This window comes from Coptis chinensis, chromosome 4 (assembly GCF_015680905.1).
Source record: "Coptis chinensis isolate HL-2020 chromosome 4, ASM1568090v1, whole genome shotgun sequence".
NCBI classification, from domain to species: Eukaryota; Viridiplantae; Streptophyta; class Magnoliopsida; order Ranunculales; family Ranunculaceae; genus Coptis; species Coptis chinensis.
The window spans coordinates 31,492,764-31,514,519 of record NC_141459.1 but is presented as its reverse complement, the minus strand read 5'-3'; the positions used below and the strand labels follow the sequence as shown (position 1 = coordinate 31,514,519).

The following is a 21,756-nucleotide window of genomic DNA, read 5'->3' as shown; positions in this document are numbered from 1 at the left end:
TTTTTTATTTATTTGTTGGTGAGAAGCATATCAAAAATGGTTTGTTGAGGTCTTACCTTCATATGAATATTACTATCGTTGGCCTTTTCCATTTTTCTGATCAATTATGATTTTTTATAATAATTCTTCCTCTTTTTAGGAAATCCATTCACCTATTCTTGGACTTTGGGGAGTCAAAATAGTTGTTATTGCTGTCTTCATTGCTTTTGGTTTCGCAAGCATTGTAAGTTGCTCATTTATGACGTTTCTCCAGTTTTATTTTGTGATTGGATATATTTTACATCTTCCTAGATATATTGAACTAATTATACATTTTTCTGAACCATATAGGCACTCTGCACAAGAATTCAACCTGGTCTGGAACAAAAAGTTGTTCTTCCTCAAGACTCATATCTTCAGGTTACTTGGTATTTTATCTGGTAACTTTTCTTTCTTGGCCTCGCTTCAGCCTCTCAACACATATTATCATTTATTGCAGGGTTATTTTAACAATATTTCGGAGTATCTCAGAATAGGACCACCATTGTATTTTGTTGTGAAAAACTACAACTATAGGTATGGATATAAATATATACCGTGTTTTCTTAATTCATTTATTTCCTGTTGTTATTGTTTTACTCATCTGTTGTCTTCATATTCTATTTAAATTGCTGTATGATTGATTTACGTTTGTGTATTTGAGTCTGTGGTATGCTGCCAAATTTAAAAAGAAAGTTAGTTACTTGTCCCAAAATGTTTGTGGGGGTCCCTTTTCCCTCACCTGTCACCACTATGTCGCCGCTTCCACCATTGTTTTTCCTTTCTTCTTTTCTTTTTTTTTAACTCACCTTGCTCCCCATTACACTACACGGATCTCAGACTATGGTCTTGGGACCCCCTCTTTGGTCCCTCGCATCCTTGGCAGGAGAGGACTATACACAGTACTCCACTTCCCACTCACCCTTACACTAACGATGTGGGAGTGGGACTATGGTTCTCGACCCCCACTGTTTAGTCACTGGTCCTTGCCAGGTAGGAGATCACGTAGAACACTCCACTTTCCAACTTCTCATAATTCTCAATGAAGCTTACATCGAGTAGATCACCACAGTATAGTACTCCAATTGGGAACTTAGCACACACCAACATGAGAGTGGACCGGGTAGGCTCTGACCATTTGTAACACCACTGGCCCTCACTCAAAAGTGCTAGCTGAAGTTACTATTCAGTTCCTTGGGCCTCACTTGCATCCATGATCTCCTCACTACCCCACCGGGCTGGGACTTGGGCCGTGACACAATAATAATTAAAGTTCTTTGAACAAGTTCTCTCAATATATGAAAAAACATGTTTATTTTCGAATTGATTCTTAAGTTTAGCACTTTCATGCCGTATCTTTGTTCCTTTTTTTTTTCCGATAGGAACTGCTGTTATATTATTCATAAGAATCAGAACTTACAAACAACACACAGCCAAAGAAAATTACAAGGAAAGATAGCAAATACATTGCATAGATAACCAAACTAAAACCAACAATTTCTCCAGGCAGCTTCAATCCCCTGTCGAATCTTGAATCCACGGCAATCGTCACCTGTCTCCACCAAACTTCAACTGCGTTAACTCCGTCGATACAGTAACCACAACCCTCTTCCTTCCAGAGCACAGACCAGAAGGTCCAGAACAATGACCCGAAGGTCCATAACAAGAACCCGAAGGTCCAAATAATCAGATTAGTATTTCCCAAAAGAAACACCCCACCATGTGCGTTGTTGAAGCGCGGCGACCTGATCAAGTAATCCACTAAGGCATCAATACACCATAGCATTGGATGGGGAAGTAGGAAGGATTGGATCCTGCATAAACAAAATATAGAGGAAAAGCGAGACAAACCCAAGCGAATCAAACCGAGATTTAAGATCACAAAAGGGGAAATCATACAACAAGGAGTAGGCTTGAAGCCACCAGCCAAAACACCAACACTAAAAGACCAAGATCTATTATATCTACTACAAAAGTGATGGAGTTGCAAAAGAAGAAGAGGATTCCGGAGAATTCCCTCCTCCATAACTCCAATCATGCCAAAAAACGCATAGATCTTGAACTGTGAACAGGAAACTAAGAAGAGAGAGGAGAAAAGAGAGGTTTTTTCTTCTTTTTCTTCTTCATGGCTCAGAGGGGTTAGATCTACTGAGATTGGACGGATTTGGGCAATGGGGGGGAGAGAAACAGTGAGGTTTGGGTTGTATAAACCAGTGGGTAGATCTGGAAATGGAGGGGAGGGGATTGATGGAGAGGGTGGAAAGGAGCTGCTTTTCCCCGCAGGAGAGGGTTTCTCTACTCCCTCACTGTTGAGAGAGATCGAGAGTATGGCTTCGGTAGAACATGCCATATCTTTGTTCTGAAAATCTTTCAGTTCTTAAAACATAAGGCGTCATGTAAATTTTTACATGCATGTACTGATTATGGTGCAGTTACTCAATTTTAAGAATTGTATATTGGAAAATGTATGAAACTTCACAGTAACTGTAAAGCCAAATTGAATAAATTTTACGATTAATGATTTTTCCCCATCATACATCTTTTAGTTGATAATTGAGAATTAGGTTCTAACTTAAGCTGAAACTGCAGCAGATTGTTAAACTTTCGTGCACCATTGATTTTTTTATGCTCATAAATGCTCTTGTGAAAGGCAAACAAAGAACTGCTGAACTTCTTCAGTTAGGAATTCATGCAAGGCATTCTTTTGCCTCCATTAAATTGTTATCTATGAATGGTTCAAATTGGATGATAACCTGTAGCCTGTAGACTGTTGATAGCTATTAATTATTACAGATGCGGGCATAATTTTTACAGGAGATACTTCATTTAGGCCTATGGCTGTCACTATTGAATACAGCCTAAGTGATGTGTATATTTATTGGTGACTCTTCCTAGCAAAACTATTACATCCTCTTCAAGCTCTAATATTTGCAAGATAACCTAAAAAGCATCGTGTTGATATTTATATGTTTCCCCAGATAAACGAAAAACTTACTTTTTGCATTTTGTAAAATAAGATACGTGTTAAATATCGGGTTCACATGAATGCATAATAGCAAGAAGCCAATAACGACAATTGTGCCTTTTAGGGCCTCATGAATTTGTTGAATGAGGTGTGACATTATTTGCGTAACTTCAAATATTTCTGAACCCTTTATTTTTCCAAAATTCAATTGAATTATTGAATGAAACATATATGTAAATCGTTTTAATGTGATGTCAACTCATAGTTGAGCTGAAGTTTCGGGATGTCTGTTTGAATTTCCTTCTATCTTTATTCTCAGCTTGGAATCAAGACAGACCAACCGCTTATGCTCTATCAGTCAATGTGATTCAAAATCTCTTTTAAATGAGGTACATCTTATCCGCTGGAAGCCTTTTCTCCTTCTATACGCATGCTTCAGATGGTACTTCCTATATTTGTCTTACAAGTCAAGATGATCAGGCAAATCTGAAAATTACTGAAATCTGTAAAAAGAACTGGTGTTTTCCTCTCTCTCTCTGATGTGTGGTGAGTGTAGTAACACACAATAAAAAAAAAAACCCTTAATCTTCTATTTTTCTCTTTTAACTAAAGCGAACTTAATTTGATTTTTCTGTCCCTGAAATAAGATACCAGCTTAATAGTTGCTTGATTAGTCCACGTAACCAGCTCCCTAATGTGTTATCATAGTTTTTCTATATTCTTCTGCTATACAGTCACTTTGCAGGTTTAAATGGGTAACTGTTTATTGTTGTGCAGATAGCAAGAGCATCCTTAACACCAGAAACAAGTTACATTGCTAAGCCAGCAGCATCATGGCTCGATGATTATCTTGTGTGGATGTCTCCAGAAGCTTTTGGTTGCTGCAGGAAGTTTACGAATGAGAGTTACTGCCCACCTGATGATCAGGTCAAGAATTATAGTGTGCTTACTTGTATTTCAAACTAAGACTGAATCAATTCTGTTGTCGTCATGCTATGAGCAGTTTTTTATTCATAATGGAACTGGCTAGAGTTGCATAGTATACATTTTCTAAACTGAGATCAACCTATGCCCTCATGATAATGTGCTGCATGTCAGTTGAGGGAGTCATTATGATCTACTAAAAGAGAAAACTTTTTCGTTTTTTCCTCATTTCTCTAGAATGGCACATAGGTAAACTGGTCTTTAGATTCGTCCTTCTTTCCTCATAGTAATGTGGTGTTGTATGTTCCTTCTAGCTTGTTTTTAATCCATAATTATTTTTTTCCCCTGGTATTAAATCAACAACAGAAACAGTGTTTGAATTTGTTGGCTGACATGTACCAGTGGAGATTCTAGCCTCCTGAAGTTCATAGGGGTGTCCCTCCATTATGTGTCCATTGTTTCAGTTTTTTCTATATACATGTAGTGCATAGTCTAGCATGCTCTTCATGGTTCTGCTCAAACTAAAGGGTGATAATTGTCATGCTACCATTTGTCAAATGACATGTAATTTTCCCTAAATATCAAAATTAAGGATAATTATTTGAACCTTTTTGCATTTTAGCATGTTTACATTTTAACTGCTCAAATAATTGCATGCATTGTACCACATGGTGGGATTGATATTCCACAATTAATATGTCATAGATTGTGTTTGTATGTTCTAAATGTTCATTCTTTCAATGTATTGTTTCTATTGACATTGATTATATCATACATCTGGGATTGGGATTTGTGATAGGAAACATGATATTCTTTGTAAGCCTTTTCTTTGTACTATTTCGTTGTGAAAAAGTTCTTCACAACAACATAAGATTATCCTCCTTATTCCGAAGTCGCTATCAATTGCATTTCATTGTTGTTTATCCCTGTTTGGTCTTTGTTTCTAGAGATCTTTTCTTCCCAATCAAAATCATATGCACAAGAAAATTACCTGTTTGTTTATGATTTTTCTACAAAATTGAGCACTTGGAAAACTTCTGAAAGTAATTGATTGGGCAAAAAGAGTAGGGTCAGTGAAACCTATGGAACTTACCTTTTGTGTCAATTTAGAACTGAAATCTTAACCTTTGGTTAACGTATATCATTCAAAAGCTTCTAGAACACTGACTAAAAAGTGTTAGTCAATGAGGAAAAGTCTGCCTTTGAACATGCATTTAGGGTTTTAATTCTTGCGCCTTAATCTGAGGTTTCCTTGGTGTTTTTTTAGTCCTAATTTACTTAAAAGGTATTTGCATATATTTGTTGTTGTCCAACTTACCATATAAAGAATGTAACTCAGATTTTGATAAAATTTCCTGAAATAGTATCTAGCTTTACCTTCTTAGATTTGTGTCACCACAATATGATGTTATTTTATTATTATTTAGTTGTTTTTGTGTGTTCGAGAAATTATCTATTATCTGCATGTGATGACTTGCAACTAGAGTGGCAGATCCTTTAACCTATTTCAGTTAAAAAAAGGAAATTAAGTATTCTTGAACATAATTTGAAGTGGATTAGGTAAGACGAAAGACGGAACAATGTGAGACTTCTTTTTTTTTTCCTTTTTAAGTGTGAAATCGGAAGAAGGAATTTTGGAAAACTGACCTCTGTGAGACATCAGAAGCAAGTCATTTATATGTCTAAATTGAAAGGCAACATATACAGTGCTTGCCTGTATCTGATTACCTTCCAGGCCAATTATCATCCAGTAGCTATTGAATCATTTTTGAGATTCAGTTTCATGTTACTCATTTTTATAATTAGTCAATTTGCTATTGTAATTTATTTCTATCTTATTGTTCTCATAAATTTGTGCAATTTTAGTTTTCTATAACAGAACTGTTTACCTCTGCAGCCTCCTTGTTGTTCAACAGATCAAGGTTCTTGTGGCCTTGGTGGAGTTTGCAAAGATTGTACCACGGTAAGAAGACTCTAGAGTTTGCTTATTGCTTAAAAAATATCCTTTTGGTTTTCTTTATTGATGTGAGGCACATCGTGATGCGTATAACTGAAGTCACTGGATCTTGGGTAGTTGGCACATAAGTTTTAGCTATTTATTTATTTCCAACTTTAAGTGTTTTATTGTTTACTAATTTGTATCTTAGAATTCTTTATTTTGGAGCATTTAACTCGAACCCAATTGGCAATGAGTTGAGCGGTCCCAGAAATATTAATCAGCTAGGCTTTAATCTCTCGATGTGGGACTATTAATCTCAGCACGCCCTCTCACTTGTGGCATGAGTTGAGCCTAACATGTGGACTTTGATATTTGTAGTTGATGATTATTTTTTCATCCAAATGATTCGAACTGGATCAAGATGGCCATTTGGCCCCCCACTAAAATAGCCTGTTCTAATACCACCCAACTCAAAACTAATTGGCAATGAGTGGAGCGCTCCAGGAACTTATAAATGAATCGAGTAGAATTTAATCTCCCAATGTGGGATTATCAATCTCAACAATGTTTAGTTAAGCAAGTAATACCTAGTTGAGAATGGTTACTTGACTAGCATGTATCAACTCTATAAAAATGGCTGAAAGCCACAAACCATATCAGTGATTATATTTAGAGAACTTTGACAAGTTTGTGAAACTTGAGATTGTTTCTATGGGAGAAACATGTACTTTGTGTTGGAATGTTGTTTCTTCGGAGAGATTTAGGTTTCTAGATTAAAAACCTAACCAAGAAAGTCAAACAAGTAAACTGTGTTCTTCCTTCTGCGACATGTTTACAACATTTACTTTTTATTTGATTTGCTGAATGTTATTTTTCCCCATCATGTGTGGTCGTAATTTTCTGAACAATATACTATTTGAAAGGATATATTATGACCTAACATCTTGGAATGGTTTCAGTGCTTCCACCACTCGGATTTAAGTAATGACCGCCCTTCAACTGCACAGTTTAAGGAAAAACTTCCATGGTTCCTCAGTGCACTACCCTCTGCTGACTGTGCTAAGGGTGGACGTGGGGCTTACACTAGCAATGTGGACCTTAATGGTATGATGTAACTTAATTCTTTTTTTCTTGTGTGATCTGTAATTTCATTCCTGATAGTGCTAATAAGATTCATTTTCAGTTGCGAAAACCAAATATTTCTGTTGTTGTTTGTAATATGTGGAGATGAGTCCTAGTTTGTGTTTTGGTGAGAATAGCCTCTTGTCCTCTACACAGATCAGATAATTTCGAAACTATCAGCCTATCAGCCTATCTACTGTATATAAATATTTTGAAACTTTTGGGTGGGGTTATATTTATATCTGATTGTCAAAAAAAATTCGCCTAAATATTTCTTAACTACATAATATTAGCAGGTTATGACAGTGGAATCATTCAAGCATCGGCCTTTCGTACATATCATACGCCACTTAACAAGCAAGTAAGCAACATTTTTAGATAAATTGTGATGTTTTTTAGCTGCCCAATATTTATTTGTTCGTGTTACAGAGTGACTTTGTCAATTCAATGCGGGCTGCAAGAGAGTTTAGTTCAAGGGTTTCTGATTCATTGGGGGTAATTTCTTAAGCTTGTCAGAGGACATACTTTCTTTTCATTAGTAAATAAATTTTTGTATAATTTTTGGGTGTCTGCATGCATTTGTTTAAGACCAATTGTGATTTGTTTTTATTCATCTAGGTGAAGAATGTTCCAGGGATTTTAGATATTGAAAATACAATTGTAACTCTAGATATTCTGTATATGTTGAATCCAAGGCATACATGCTGCTTGGTTCTTTCATTTGTGTGTTGTCAACTATCATATTGAAGATTATGTGAATAAACAAGCAAGTTGAAATAAATTAATCTGTGAAACAGGTTGATCATTGTTAAAGATATTGCTTGTTTTTTTTCTTGCTGAAGTATGGACAACTTCATGCAAAAAACGACCAAGGATTATTGTGTTTGGTTTTTTTTCTGTTTAATTAAGATAATAGAGAACTGTAATCTTTTGTGAAATAATCACATGCCCTGTTCATCTTTTAGCATTATATATGAAGTACTAGCCGATAGAGTGGAACATAATGGGCCCCTGTAGAATATATTGGTGGTAGAATAATATATGTAAATGTTCTGAACAGTTGATGAACCAAAGGGAAGTTGACTTCTATATGTTACTTTTACCAATGCTTTGAGAGATTCGATTTAACAGAATTTGATGCCGTTTGCATCCTGCAGTCCTTGACAGTAGTTCCCCTGACTTTATCTTTCTGATGTAGATGGATATTTATCCGTATTCGGTGTTTTACATATTTTTCGAACAATACCTGGATATATGGAGGACAGCATTGATCAACATTGCTATAGCTCTTGGTGAGAACTCTTAAAACTTTAATTTGTCAATTGATTATTTAAGATTTTAGAATAGATACTAAGGGCAGTGTGGTCCTTTCTATCTTACAGAATCTTAAGTTTGAAGTGTGATTCACATCTGACTGCTTACTGAAATTTCTTGGTCTTTGGTTCAACAGGTGCTGTTTTTGTTGTATGCCTGCTAATCACATGCAGGTGTGTATACTTCCTTCTTTACCTTGATTTATTTGTAATCTATGATAAACTGAGTTGAGGAAGTGATGTTCTTTTTGCTTTCAATTTTAAATCGCAGTTTATGGAGTTCTGCTATCATTTTATTTGTCTTGGCAATGATGGTTGTGGATCTTTTGGTAGGTTTCTCTAGCTATGTGCATCCTTCTACGTTTCTGTTTTAATTTCTGATGCTGAAACAACTGTTTTCTGTCATATCTTGGCAATGCAACCCACACTTGTGTAACTTAGAAATTTTAGTATGTTCATGATGGCTGGTAATATACCGGCGTGTTGTACCTATGGTGAATCATATCCATCAGTATTATCAATTAATCGCCCAATGGGTTGAACTAAGGGTTCCAACTAATATGTGAATTTGAATCCAATAATAATACTTGAGAACTGAACTTGAATACAAGGTACTCAAGGTTTTCTGATATGTGAATATTGCCATCAGATAATATCCTATTTAGGCTGCTAAGTTTAACTAATAATACCTTTTAAGACAGGGGTGTTGATGGTGGGATTTAAGACAAGCTAAAAAAATGTGTTTTGACTCGTTGCAAACTAACAGATAATATAGATACCAATTATTTTACTTTTTACTGTTATATTCAAAGAAGACAATTAATTGGATTATACTATAGCAGATACTAGTAACTGAAACCATATCCAACAAGAATGTGAACAAAATAATGTAGTCAATTCTTTTCTAATCCATTCCGACTTCGGACCATCTGATCCAGTATGATGCGCCTCTTCATGTTGTAATTAAACCTTATTATATTACAAGGCTAGGGTGAAGGGGAATTTTCAATCCACATAAATACCAAGACCTCTTGCTGGGTCATGCTTTTTGATATTTAATTGTATCTGTTTCATATATTCTTCTGTTCAATAAATGTACTTCTACAGGGTGTAATGGCAATTCTGAATATCCAGCTCAACGCAGTCTCAGTTGTAAACCTTGTAATGGCAATCGGGATAGCCGTTGAGTTCTGTGTGCACATAACACATGCTTTTTCGGTTAGTTTGTTCCCATTTGAGGTTGGAATTCATTAGATAGCTACTGGTTATGGCTTGAAGTGGACACTGCTACTACCCAAGTCTTTTGCAGGTTTAATTTTCTAATGCAGTACTGCTCTTTCACAGGTTAGCACTGGGGATAGAGAGCAACGAGCCAAGGATGCTCTAAATACCATGGGGGCATCTGTACTCAGGTTAGCTACTATCCAATTTGTTCTTTATATTGAAGGGTAATGTTCAGGATTTGATCTCAGTTATTATGAACCCCCTTCTTTTGTGTCGAAGGAGAGAATGTATTTAACTCTTCACATTGACATTTAATGAACATGATATACTTACAACGATAAACTTACATGGTTTTCGACCAAAATATAGTTTATGAAGAGCTTTGCAGTACTCATACTGTATCTTTTCGACTTTCTAGGCCTATGATGTGCTGCTCGTTCAATCTACCCTACTAACTACAGTACCATGCTTGTGATCAGGAAGTGTAACTGTGTCTCTGTTATGCTCCAGTACGAGTGTCCATTATTGTACTTAAATGCAGTCCTATTTTCTCAGTCAAACTGTTGAAACACAATGATAAAATGTGAAACTAAATTTGAAAGAAAGAGTAGGCCGCTTGATCACAGCTCTGTTACTCACTTGCCCTTAAAACCTCAAATACAGCATGCCTAAAGTCATAGTTATTGGGTGTTCATATTTCTGAGTAATGGCTTCACTAACAAGTATTTCTTTTTAACTGTGCTTCTGCAGTGGGATCACGCTTACAAAACTGGTTGGAGTGATTGTCCTGCGCTTTGCCAATTCAGAAGTTTTTGTGGTCTCTGATTAGTTAACCTTTCAATTCTATCCTGTAGTGTGCTTCAATAGTCTGAAACCCTTCACTTTGGTAATGCAGGTTTATTACTTCCAAATGTTCCTTGCATTGGTTCTTATTGGATTTTTGCATGGACTTGTGTTTTTGCCTGTAAGTTACTCCTGATGTGTTATTGCTATGACTATTACAAAACATGATGCGGTTGTAGTATGTGAAATTATGAATGCACCGTAGATATAGTATCCATAAGACCAATCAGCACATGAGGACTTGTGGACAGCAAATAGTTGTATGTCCACAAAATTATTCTGCAAAATTATTCTGTATCCATAATTCTTCTATCATCTCAGGCAGGTGCTGTAAAAGGCCACATGAACACAGAGTAAATAATGTTGGTTGATATTCATTTGCATGTGATGACTTTGTTTCGCAGGTTGTACTTAGCATATGTGGTCCACCTTCCAGATGCATCATCATTGAGGAGAGACAAGAGGATCAAGTTTTGGCTTCATCACAATAAGCTAGCAATTTGTAAAGCAAATTAATTTTTGGGGTGAGTGCAATTATGTATCGTTATTTCATTATGTATATTGTAAAATGAGATGAAATAAGTTTCAACTGTAATTATATTTTACTCTATATAATGCCAAGATGCATTTGTAATCTCCATCACGTTATTTTTGTACTGTAATTGCTATTGGAATCTGGTCACAGTTTCAGTATGTCGCGCACGATAACATCTAAGTACCAGTGTCGGTATTCCCTACATTAAGAAACTCTCACAGCGTCACTAATTGGATGGTATTTCCACCATATAATTTGAGGAATCAGGAGTCTATCACTCCATTTCAGCAGTTTTCTACTAGCCTAATGTATCTGAATCTAAATACAAAGAACTGGCCAGGTTTGATTTTACTAATATAAAAGGACAACTAAAATTTTGAATTGCGCAAAGTAGACCACCGGTGTTGACCAAAGCTAGTTGTGGCGCTTTAATCTCAATTTCTCACATAATTCGGTCACGCAACCTTGGTCAAACCAGGTCGACAAAATCCTGTGGGGGTGTTTGGGAATAAAATCCAGTCAGTGGCAACTAGCAAGCCAAATGAAAGCTCTACTCCCTTCCAAATTTCTGTAAGAAAGACTTTGTGAATTAAGAAATCTTGCTTGCAGATAAGCCTCCCGATTTGGCTTTTCAGGAAAACGAATAGACAACCACGTTACTCTCCCCTCCATAGTTCCATCCTCTCTTCTTCAATGTCTATAGATGTAGGCCTTCTCATCAAACTTTGGAAGTGCATTAGCCCAAGTACTTTAAGTCTCGTTGTGATGTGGTCGCATTTTTAATCGGAGCTGCAACTGCATAGCAGAGTTACTTGTAGATTTATTAAAAAAGAGAAGGAAATGCTGCACAGAATCATACTTTCTCATTGAGCATACAAACACTTTCATATGCTACTTGCTAAACAAAAACAATATACTGTATTTATATCATTCATTAATGCCTATGGAAACATCAATTACATCTATTATCACTCGCAATAGCTGGGCTAAATCAGTGTCAGCAAATATCAGATTATAATAAAATGTAATGAGCGTATGGCAGTTACACGTTTCAGAGTGTTCATCTTCCTAACAAACTGCTAAGATCACACAAGCTACATAGACATCATTGGCCGTTTTAGCCAAAGGATTTGGGGATGCTTAATGGTATCATATAGGCTTATAGAGCACAAACCATGTCACCACAATCAGGATTGATCTTGCTGGTCATTGTCTTCATTCAGACTGCACAAGTGCCATTACTAATCTGTTCTACATTAATTTCTATTTACAGTAAATGACGTCTTGGCAACTGCAGCATGTACGGGTTCTGGTTAATGTTGTTATTTGGAGGTGTTAGATTGAAAAGCCTCAGGCTACTACCATATGTCAGCAGATATCATACAGCCCATACAGGACTTGATCTCTTTAGTCCCACATTTCCTGGTCAAGCTGAAGTTAAACGAGACATGTGCCTATATATAAAGAAGGCAAAGCTACATTACAACATACTTACCTGGACGGGGTCAATGGGCGATCAAGAAGGTCTATGGCCTAGGCTAGTGACCTCCATTGCACTTAGGAGGGGTGCTCGCCTAAGATATCTCCAAGTGGGATAGTCTACGTTATAATTTGTTGTAGAGGGGGATACGCGTTCGCGCGGCCCCTGCCAAATATCAGATCAACTTTTTTAATCTAAAGGTCAATAAAATGGTAAATACTGAGAGTTTTGAAGTACTTGTTTGGTTGCCTTACTCATCTGGAAGGGGATGTCATCTTGTAAGATTTCTACCGACCACTACATCGTTTGATCTGGATGGATGTGCAACTTAATAAAACTCAAATTAATTCTTACAGGTGTGATACATAACATAAGACACCATATTGAATCAATTTAACAAGAACAACTACTGACAGACCCAGAAACGGGGGTGACATAATCGTTTGATTTTGTTTAGCAATGATGAGATCGAGTTGTTTTGTTCCATACTAACTGTTAACTTTAAATTCAATGGTCGAAAGTATTTTGATCGGCATACCGCCAAACTTTCTATTGATGTTCTCTCTTATAGAACTTAAAACCAGCGAAAGTATACACTAGTATACTGCTAAGCAGTGGGGGTGAGCGGAGAGGAAGATGGACCCTCTACTCCCATAACACACAGGGCTGGCACACCATTACATCGAACATAGAAGCACCATTAAGATTCTGCACAATGCTGATTTTAATATAGAACATTAACAGAAGGTAAACATTCATAAAGCAGGGTATGCTTGCCAGTCCTTATTTGTTTGAAGTAACAGGTCAAAATCAGATTTAACTGTGCTATTCCTGATATCATTGCTGACAAAATGTTTGTACAGTTCCAAATCAAAGCAGCTGACAACTGATCATTGTCTCCATGCACTGCCATATGTGCAGCTCAATCTTTATAACCTTATACTATACTGTACTATAAAGCTCTCTTCAGGCAAGAACTACAAGAACAATTTGACAGCACCAAGCTGCATGTTCATGGAAAAGAATTAAAATAGTTCCTACGTATATCAAGATGGCTAAATGCTACCGAATGAACTTCCCAAGTTTGGCTGAGAAGCTTGGTGGACAGAAAGCTTAATTGTATTGGTCCGAGAAGATTTGTACACGTCTATGCATTCTTCCACATCGGCATCACATGTTAACAAGATCCATTCCGAGTCATCATCCAAATACTTGAGATCGACTCTGTTCATATATTCTATGTGGAACCGTTTTGAAACCTCTTGTTGTAGATCTTTATATCCCCAATTCGTTGGCATACTGAAACGAACCTTTTCTTCCCCGTAAGTGACCTTGACTCTAAAAGCATATTTGTCACGAGATACTTGACCATGATCTTCACTGAAGGATTTGTGGCTGTGAGATCTTTCCAGAAGCGTTGGTTCTTCCTGAATTGAGACGTGCAACTCTGCCTCACTCCGTGCTCTCTTCAGTACACCACCAAGGTTTTCCACTGTCAACGCATCTTCACTACATTGGTACTGGGCAATGTGTGGATGCTTCTGTTTCGCACTGGAGCAACAGAGGCTCGAATTGGAGCTCTGGCTACATGAAGAGGTTGGTGACTTTGATGCAGCAGCTGGAGGGCTGAATACACCATCCACAGCTTGATTTATTAGACCCCCAGATGGTGCTTTTAACGGCTTCAGCTGATCAGTCTCCTTTGATGTGGAAAACAGATTGCTTCCAGATTGATTTGGAGAAGTCAATTCAGAAAAGTTCGCATACAACGACCCTATTTTGAAAGCTCCCTCGGCCCCATGAACTGAATCCATAACAACCTGGAGTTTCCGCAAGGAGTGTCCTACTTTCTTGATCTTTCGAGAAGGCCATCGTTTTATGCCATGCTGCCTACAAATCCTTTTCAGAGTGGTCGGACAAACTGCACATGAGAACCAAGTTGGCAACCACTGTAAGAAAAGCTACCATTCTGATACAAAATAAATAAATATTAAAAAAAAAAAAAAAAAACTTGACAATGTAGGGTGCTACTACTCATTATTCAAGCAACATAACTAACTTTCACGATCCTTGACACAAAAAACAGAATGTTGACTATCTATTTGCATAGAGCACCCAAGGATGCATTCAAACAATTTTCACTGTACAGGACATTAATCACTGACTTGTCAAATTATGAGTGTTGAGGACAAGGCATAGTTCTTGGTTACTTATTGCTAATATCAAGGTGTTAGTCTTCTCATCCCTATATGTATGTAGCAAGTACACTTGTATACACAAATAATCTTATGATGCATGACACATTTTTCTAATTCCCCACAATAAGATAATAACTTTTTAAATCAAAGTCAATGGCTCGCTATAATAGAAATGAACTTCTTTTCACTAATTCATATCTACTTGCATATCTCTTTTCATTTTCTAGATATAGAAACAAAAGAAGAAGTTTTGCTCTTAAATATAGGACACTACTAAGAACTACTGACCCCACTTGACCAAGAAAGAGCATGTATACATCATCATATTTGAGAGGGAATCCACTCACCACCAATATTCTTTGCTGCATCTTTTAGGCTCCCAGCAAAGTATTGGCGAAGTACCTGCAAGCTGATTGTTTTCTCAACCTTGGTCTTCCTCTTCTCAACCGTTTTGGCCACACCAGAGAAGCTACCTTCTCCAAAAGAAGAATCCACATCACCCTTGATCTTGCCCTTGTCAACTTGGTGAAACTTCGAGATTGTTTGCACATGGGTCAATACCTCCTCGGGTTTAATCCACTGATTTATTGCTTTGAACCCTTCAGGGGATCCCTCTTTTTGGATAAGTTTACCCTTCTGTTGGGCCTCCATGCTGGTAATCCAAGATGCTTGAGAAGACTCTTTTGACAGAACAGGTCCCAACTTTGGGATTTCTTCTATGGTTGGTAACCCACTTGAATTACTCTCTTCCTGCAGCTCCTTATCAGTGATGACCCGTAAGTTTCGACAAATCTGTTGTATAATGACGGACAAGGAATCAAGCATCACTCTCTGCTCATCAATGTCTTGGCAATCCACAGGTAAGAAAAACTCCAGGACATAGTCATTTGTTCCAGCAAAGATGCTCCTTAGACGGATAGCTACAGCAGCCCGCAACCCAAACATTCTCGCATAGTGTTTTAGAGGATATTCCTTCTTTTCTAAAGCAGCTATATTAGATTCAAAGCACGGCTGATTTGTCATGAATGCTCTTCCAACAACACCTTGGCCTATAAAGAGGTGATGCTCAGAACAAGCCTCATGAAATTCACGAAGGGAATCAGTAGCCCAACAAGCAGAATCTATGGTGGAAATGCAGCGAGTATAGTTCTCATCAGAATGTCGACATCCCCCTTTACCTTGTTGTATGCATGGGACCCAAGTCTGCGCTAAGGGCAATCTATGCGCCTCACAGACAGCTCTTAGGACCTCTAGAATCTCTGGTAGAGCAGCTTGGTAGGATTCGCTGCAGGCCTGATAAAATAGAATCTCAATCATGACTTAAAGAGAAAATTTTAAATGTTATAAACCTAAGGAGAATGAACACACAGACACGTGTCTAGTGCCTACATACTCACAAGCTGTTTAACATGAAATCTGAGAAACTTAAGTACCCTCCTACAGTTCATATCGTAACTTAAACCCACAGGTTCTTATTGATATACTCAATAAAGAGTGTTATTTATTTAAACACTTTCAAATTGACATAGAAGTACATAAAATGAAGAAAAAATAAGTCTTCATGCAACCTAAGTTTTGATAAGTAAAAACATAGAGTCGATGAAACATATGATGTGTTACATCATCCATCATTAGAAGTTCTGTTTGTGGCAGAGATCACTCAAAATTTAAATAAAGACAATATTATCACAAAATTTAAAATTTGCATTGGGTAATTCCCTGTATGAGTGTTTTCTATATTGAAAATAAACTAAAATTTTTTGTATTATTATTGGACTGTAAATCAATTACCTTCACAAAGGGTCTAACTGAATCTTCGGAACTCTTCAGATCAACAGCCTGCAACCGAAAAATATCTGTTAAATAAAAAGAACTAAGAACAAAATGTTCATTATTTTGCACAACTAGGCATTAACAAGTCTGCTCAAAGAAAGGAAAGAAGAGCAACGCCCAGTATTGCTAAATGTGAAAAAAACGGAAAGTAATATGGTCTCTCACTCTCAGGAAGGTAAGGCATAACTCATTTTGCGCCTTTCAGAGTGAACTAGATTCAGAATGATTGGAAGAGAAACACAGCTGAATGCAATTTGATATCAACTACCTCAATATCTTTTTTATGTTTACTTATATTTTTTCGGGTGACGCAAGGGGGGAAGGGTAGTTTACTAGTAAAATAAATAGAACACTACCACATTAGGCAGTAGGCACATTACCAATCAGACAGAGAATCACAATTCACAACACCTAGGAAGCACGGATACCGATACCCAACACGGATACGACGCGACACGGATATACGGACACGACATTTTTCAAAAATATAGGACACGGATATGTCATGGACACGTTTGAATAATATATATATAAATATTATATAATTGAGCATTTTTCACCAAATTCAAATTAAAATGGCAATTCTACTTCATAAAATGACCAATTCAAACACATTAAGCAGCAACTTAAATGTATAACTTGGATTCACTTCATCTTTCTTCTCTTGCATCTCTTCTTAACTTGGATTTTATTTCACTTGTTTTTTTTTTGTTGAAGTTCCAAAAAAATTTCTTGTGTGTGTGAGATTACTATCCCCCGCGTATCCCCGCGTGTCGGAAATTAAAAAATTAATTATAAAATCGAATACTCCAAATCGCGTATCCGACACGTATCGGACGCGTATCAGGGCGTATCCGTGTCGGACACGTATCGGACACGGATACTTCACCCTTAGGGACGTATGGGTGCTTCATAGCACAACACTACTCTAATTCTGGATCACAATTAATGTGGATAAAGGGATTATCCAATTTGGTAGTAGGAAACATTTTGACTCTAGTGCAACTACTAGGACTCATTGCTAGTCTATCATAAGACCAGGTGTAACATTCTATATTCGTACAAGAGCTGTCAAAGTCAAACCCAAGTCTTTAATTTATTACTGTTGGTGTTTTTCTTACTTTTATTTAGTTGGTCCACGCGTCCGTATACTAGTGGTTTGATTTGCTGTCAAGCAAACCCTAGGTTAAGAAATGAGGGCTTGTATTAGATTTGAATTGGGATGATTTGTTATTAGTGAAAATAATGTGATTTGGGGTTCATAATGCGACTGCAAAGAACAAAGATTCAACGGATTCTCTACTAAAACCAATTTATATTCAATCCAAAACCTCTATTGCTAAAGGCCTACATGATTATTTATAGCCTTAGATAGCTTACAATTTAGAAACCAATGGAAAAAGAAACTAAAAACAATACCTAATTTCGTAATTGGAAATATACTAAAAAGAAACTAGCCTAATTAATTATTATGAACCCTAGATCACATCAGAAAAAGTGTTAAAGCTCATGCTTTTAGGGTTTATTCCCCTTTTCCCTAATTGTGACTTAGGGTTCTATCTAGGGGTACAAACGGATAGGTTCGGATATGCTTGTACCCGAATTCGAATCTGAAAATTTCTACTGATATTCAAATCCGACGAATATTAAAAATTCTATCCGAATCCGATTTCGGATATCCGATCCAAAAATTAATATTAATTAAATTTTTATTTTTTTATGAATAATTCATTTTACCATTATAAAAACTAGTATAAATATATATATTTGTCATTTATTATTATTATTTTGTTATTATAGTTTTATATTATTAGTTTATGATTTTATATAATAGTTTATACAATGAATAAATTAATTAATATATAATAACTATTAGTTTTTTAAATCGGATCGGATATTATCGGATGCGGATATGGCAGTATCCGAATCCGTATTTGAAACCAATTCGGACATAAAAAATTATCCGAATCCAAATCCGATATCCAAATTTTTTGGATAATATCCGATTTTTTGAATACGAATTCGAATCGGATTCAAATATTTGGATATCCACTTGCACCCCTAGTTCTATCTATTAAATTAATGTTGGATCGATTAATCGAAACTTCCTCCGATTATATCACATCAAAAGTATTTCACTCAAAACATCAACTGCATACTCTACAACTACTTACGGAAACATCATTCTTGCATTAAGAAAACCTTAATAGCATCAAGGTGAAAGAAACAATCTACAAGGCACTTGGAATGAACACCGTATACGTTTCTAGCTTTTTATTTAGAAAGGGAAACCCTTGCAGAACCACAAATCTTGGAGCATTTCTCCAAAAGTTGTAAAGTCAGCTATTACACAATTGAACTGTTGCAATACTCTCAATCGAGGTTTATATGTTGATGAAATACCTCTTGAATGGGACTGAGAACACTAGACCAGGAAACAACCAAATCAAGTTAGCCTTCTATCCAACAACTACATATTTGTAAAGTGTTCTCCAACAAACAGGTATCATGCAATAGTGTTAAGAGTTTTAGGAGGACATCTCCCGAGTGGCAGACTAGGGCCGAAAGCGGACATCTCTGATAATGCTACTTTAGTTGTGTGCAGTGGCCCACTGGGGTTATATATATATTGACGTGATACAAGGCCAAATCTAATAAGGCTGTATCCTCTTTCTCTCCAAACTTCTTCTCCATTAACATAGATACAATTTTACTAATAGGAAGTCCAGAAAGCACATATTGGTTCGCAGCAAACCTTTGCTACAAATAAAAAAGTCGCATTTGATCTTATCTACAAGGACTATATCATGTTATTTGATAATGAGTCATTACAGAATAGATGTACTATGGCTCCTTCTGTTCAATTCCAACTACTAAACAATTTCAACACAAGAATTCAGTAACTAACCTCAAGAGCCTGACAGACATTTTCGAGCTCAGAGTGATAATTTATCTTCTGAGTAGTTGTGACCACCTCCAAAACCCCCAGACAAGATCGATTCCCTCTTTCGAAGACAGGAAGTGCAATAGTCCCACGAACATCATATTGTTGAGCATGCTTGATCCGTGGATATTCCTCACTGCTGAAAAATCGAACATCAGGAGTCCACTCAGGCACCTTCTCCAAGAAAACTCGCCCTGGCAACCCAACTGACTCGTTCGAGTTCTCCTCAGCTGGAAACTGGTAGTTCAAAGAAACACTTCTGTATTTTGCAAGCTTCTGACAGTTTGGATCAAGCGCATAAGGTTGGTCATTGGTAGTAAGAACACGCTTATTTCCTTTATTGATGGGCACCCATATCTGAATAAGAACATCTTCACTACCAATGGAATCTTTTATATATCCAAGTGCTTGGAACAACCTATCTCTCACAGAAGCAAAAGGACCAGGGTTTGCCCTTGGTCCAATCCACCAACTTCTGCTTAATTCAGAGACACCTTCAGCTTGGTAACAATCTGGTCGGCCAGAAGACTCTGCAACTTCAGTGGTTCTTGAAACATTGGCTTGAAGTTCCAGGGAATTTTCGGTTTCAAGTTCAATGGAAGACATATTGTCTGGAAAAATTAATCTTTCCTTTTCCTCTAACACATTGTTTTCAGGTTGTTCAGGGGTTGAGAAGTAATGGTTACTATCGGAAATAGGCCAGAAATATGAAGAGGGGTTGAATAACGCATTTGAAGTAGAGGAATCTTGCTGCAAGAAATCCGACCCAGCAGCAGCTTCCAACCAGCAGCCATCTGACAAGAGTTCATCCATGAGATCATACTCCATGGAAGTATTTGAGAGGTTCCCCAAAACGTTGTCTTGGGGAAAAGCCCCATCTTCCATTGATGAATTTTATTTACAATCTCATTACACAAAGCTATAGCACTCGAATTGCAGGTGTACTTTCAGGATCCAAAACACAAGAGAATGCAAAAGATGAAAAACCGAAAGAGGAACTTCCAAGATGGATTGCTTTCTCCGGTCTTCAAAAATTCAATCTGTCCGAGTCGGAGAAACATCGTCAACAAAAACCTTTACAGGAACTGCAATCAAAAAACCATTTCAGAGGGAAAAAAGCCCATCACCACCCCAACAAAAATTGTAAAACAAAACCCCAGTTTGAATCAAACAGTAAAAGCTCCTATAAAATCTTCTCTATCTTTCACAAATCAAAACTTCAAGATACTTGCACAACTACCAAAACTAGTAAGAAACGTTCAGCTGAAAACTCACATCAAGAAGACTGCCAAGTCCATCAAAGTTGTAGAAAAAGGAACTAAAACCACAAAAAAGAGTGAATTAGAAGAAAAAAAAGACCAAAGAAAAATATATAGCTCAGTTACCACAGTTTTGTACAGACCACTCATTTTTCTATGAAGCAACCAAAAAGTGAGCTAGGACCTAAAACAATCCCAAAAAAAAAAAAACTCACTTTACAATACAAAGAGTAACGACCATCCATCTTCCTAACATATATGAAAATTGAAAAATCTAAACTTCAGTCACAGCCAATCACAACAGTAATAACTAATTGAACTAAACAAACAAATCTGAAAGAAACTTTACTTTGTAAAGAATCTTCAATGAATCTGTGATGGGCAGCTCTTATTGGTTCCCTCAAACATGACCAAGAAATATAAAAGAAGACAATCGGTCCCTCTTAAAACTCATCCACAGTTATATCTTTGAGACAACGTAACGTACAATATCTTAAGAAAAAAGCTATACCATCTCTCCATATATATTTTTGAGAAATAATCCCAGCTGAAATCTAAAACCAAAGGCCTTTTCTACACAACTGGATGTTAAGTAATAAGAGAAACAAGGTATCAGATTACTTAGCCAGTTATTGAGGTGGAAATAGTAAAATGAAGCTGTGTCTGTTTTTTTGTCTGTCGGAACAAAAATAATGTTTTGTCTTTTTGGAGATGCAAAGACATATATAACAAGTGGGTTTGGCTTTTGTCTGCAATTATAGATTCTAAATTATTCTAGTCCGAAGATTCTTTACCGGTAGAATTTATAGATATTGTGTGTGAAAGTAAAATTAAGGAATCTTGTGCCAGCTGTGATAAATATAGTGGCTACAGTAGTAATTGTACGGTGTATCGAACACATAGTTGGAAACACTCGGGAGAAACTGACTAGTATATTTTTGGTATTCACAATAGACTATTGCAGGCAAGCATATAATTTCATCTACGTAAAATAAAAGAAGAGAAATTCTAAATTTGCTTATTAGATCAGTTTCATCCAAGAATGCACATGCCAATGAATGAAGATCTTCTTTATTATATTGATTGATTTCACATGATCTTGCAGCACAAAACTTGGCTTTCTTTTGAGAGGTAGCTAAGACTCAAGTCGCATATCAAT

General features: G+C 36.6%; 2 protein-coding genes, 1 long non-coding RNA gene and 1 other non-coding gene across 12 annotated transcripts in view; 2 read left to right on the top strand and 2 right to left on the bottom strand.

Moving 5' to 3' along the window:
• LOC147503196 (uncharacterized) overlaps window positions 1–10,986 on the top strand; it is a 41,251-nt gene extending 30,265 nt beyond the window's left edge. For 3 of the 5 annotated variants that reach the window (XM_086607977.1, XM_086607980.1, XM_086607975.1), the window contains 17 exons: window positions 140–223; window positions 331–399; window positions 479–555; window positions 3,303–3,372; window positions 3,761–3,910; window positions 5,805–5,870; window positions 6,806–6,950; window positions 7,262–7,329; window positions 7,398–7,463; window positions 8,167–8,260; window positions 8,419–8,455; window positions 8,553–8,610; window positions 9,389–9,499; window positions 9,626–9,693; window positions 10,256–10,322; window positions 10,401–10,469; window positions 10,753–10,986. In XM_086607977.1, coding sequence (XP_086464103.1) covers window positions 140–223; window positions 331–399; window positions 479–555; window positions 3,303–3,372; window positions 3,761–3,910; window positions 5,805–5,870; window positions 6,806–6,950; window positions 7,262–7,329; window positions 7,398–7,463; window positions 8,167–8,260; window positions 8,419–8,455; window positions 8,553–8,610; window positions 9,389–9,499; window positions 9,626–9,693; window positions 10,256–10,322; window positions 10,401–10,469; window positions 10,753–10,839 — 1,386 coding nt within the window. In that variant the 3' untranslated portion in view covers window positions 10,840–10,986. The remainder of the gene's footprint in view (window positions 1–139; window positions 224–330; window positions 400–478; window positions 556–3,302; window positions 3,373–3,760; window positions 3,911–5,804; window positions 5,871–6,805; window positions 6,951–7,261; window positions 7,330–7,397; window positions 7,464–8,166; window positions 8,261–8,418; window positions 8,456–8,552; window positions 8,611–9,388; window positions 9,500–9,625; window positions 9,694–10,255; window positions 10,323–10,400; window positions 10,470–10,752) is intronic. The other 2 variants (XM_086607978.1, XM_086607976.1) reach the window with 1 other exon arrangement.
• Window positions 1,415–2,344, bottom strand: LOC147503197 (uncharacterized). Its single transcript, XR_015221925.1, has 2 exons — window positions 1,918–2,344; window positions 1,415–1,832 (listed from the first exon to the last, which is right to left on the bottom strand). It is a non-coding gene; the product is annotated as an uncharacterized LOC147503197 (long non-coding RNA).
• Window positions 10,987–12,370: 1,384 nt separating the features above from the next.
• LOC147503195 (U1 spliceosomal RNA) lies at window positions 12,371–12,532 on the top strand. Its single transcript, XR_015194049.1, has one exon. It is a non-coding gene; the product is annotated as a U1 spliceosomal RNA (small nuclear RNA).
• Window positions 12,533–13,173: 641 nt separating this feature from the next.
• LOC147503194 (protein NLP5-like) lies at window positions 13,174–21,375 on the bottom strand. Of its 5 annotated transcripts, XM_086607974.1 has the most exons (7): window positions 20,947–21,363; window positions 20,813–20,846; window positions 20,614–20,656; window positions 19,303–20,378; window positions 16,353–16,400; window positions 14,909–15,854; window positions 13,174–14,284 (listed from the first exon to the last, which is right to left on the bottom strand). In XM_086607974.1, exons 4-7 carry the CDS (start codon window positions 20,221–20,223, stop codon window positions 13,419–13,421), a joined length of 2,781 nt encoding a protein of 926 aa, XP_086464100.1. In that variant the 5' UTR covers window positions 20,224–20,378; window positions 20,614–20,656; window positions 20,813–20,846; window positions 20,947–21,363; the 3' UTR covers window positions 13,174–13,418. The 5 variants fall into 5 exon arrangements, with proteins under 5 accessions (XP_086464100.1, XP_086464098.1, XP_086464095.1 ...); XM_086607972.1 differs by lacking the exon at window positions 20,813–20,846 and having other exon boundaries at window positions 20,947–21,375; XM_086607969.1 differs by lacking the exon at window positions 20,813–20,846 and having other exon boundaries at window positions 19,303–20,423; window positions 20,947–21,372.
• Window positions 21,376–21,756: the final 381 nt, after the last annotated feature.

Excerpts from the sequence above, each read along its gene's own strand:
- LOC147503194 (XM_086607972.1), bottom strand. The coding sequence starts at position 20,223 with ATGGAAGATGGGGCTTTTCCCCAAGACAACGTTTTGGGGAACCTCTCA. Across the intron at positions 16,401-19,302 it reads ATGTCTGTCAGGCTCTTGAG|GCTGTTGATCTGAAGAGTTC; the intron begins GTTAGTTACTGA and ends TTTCGGTTGCAG. Across the intron at positions 14,285-14,908 it reads TGCAGCAAAGAATATTGGTG|TTTGTCCGACCACTCTGAAA; the intron begins GTGAGTGGATTC and ends TCTCATGTGCAG.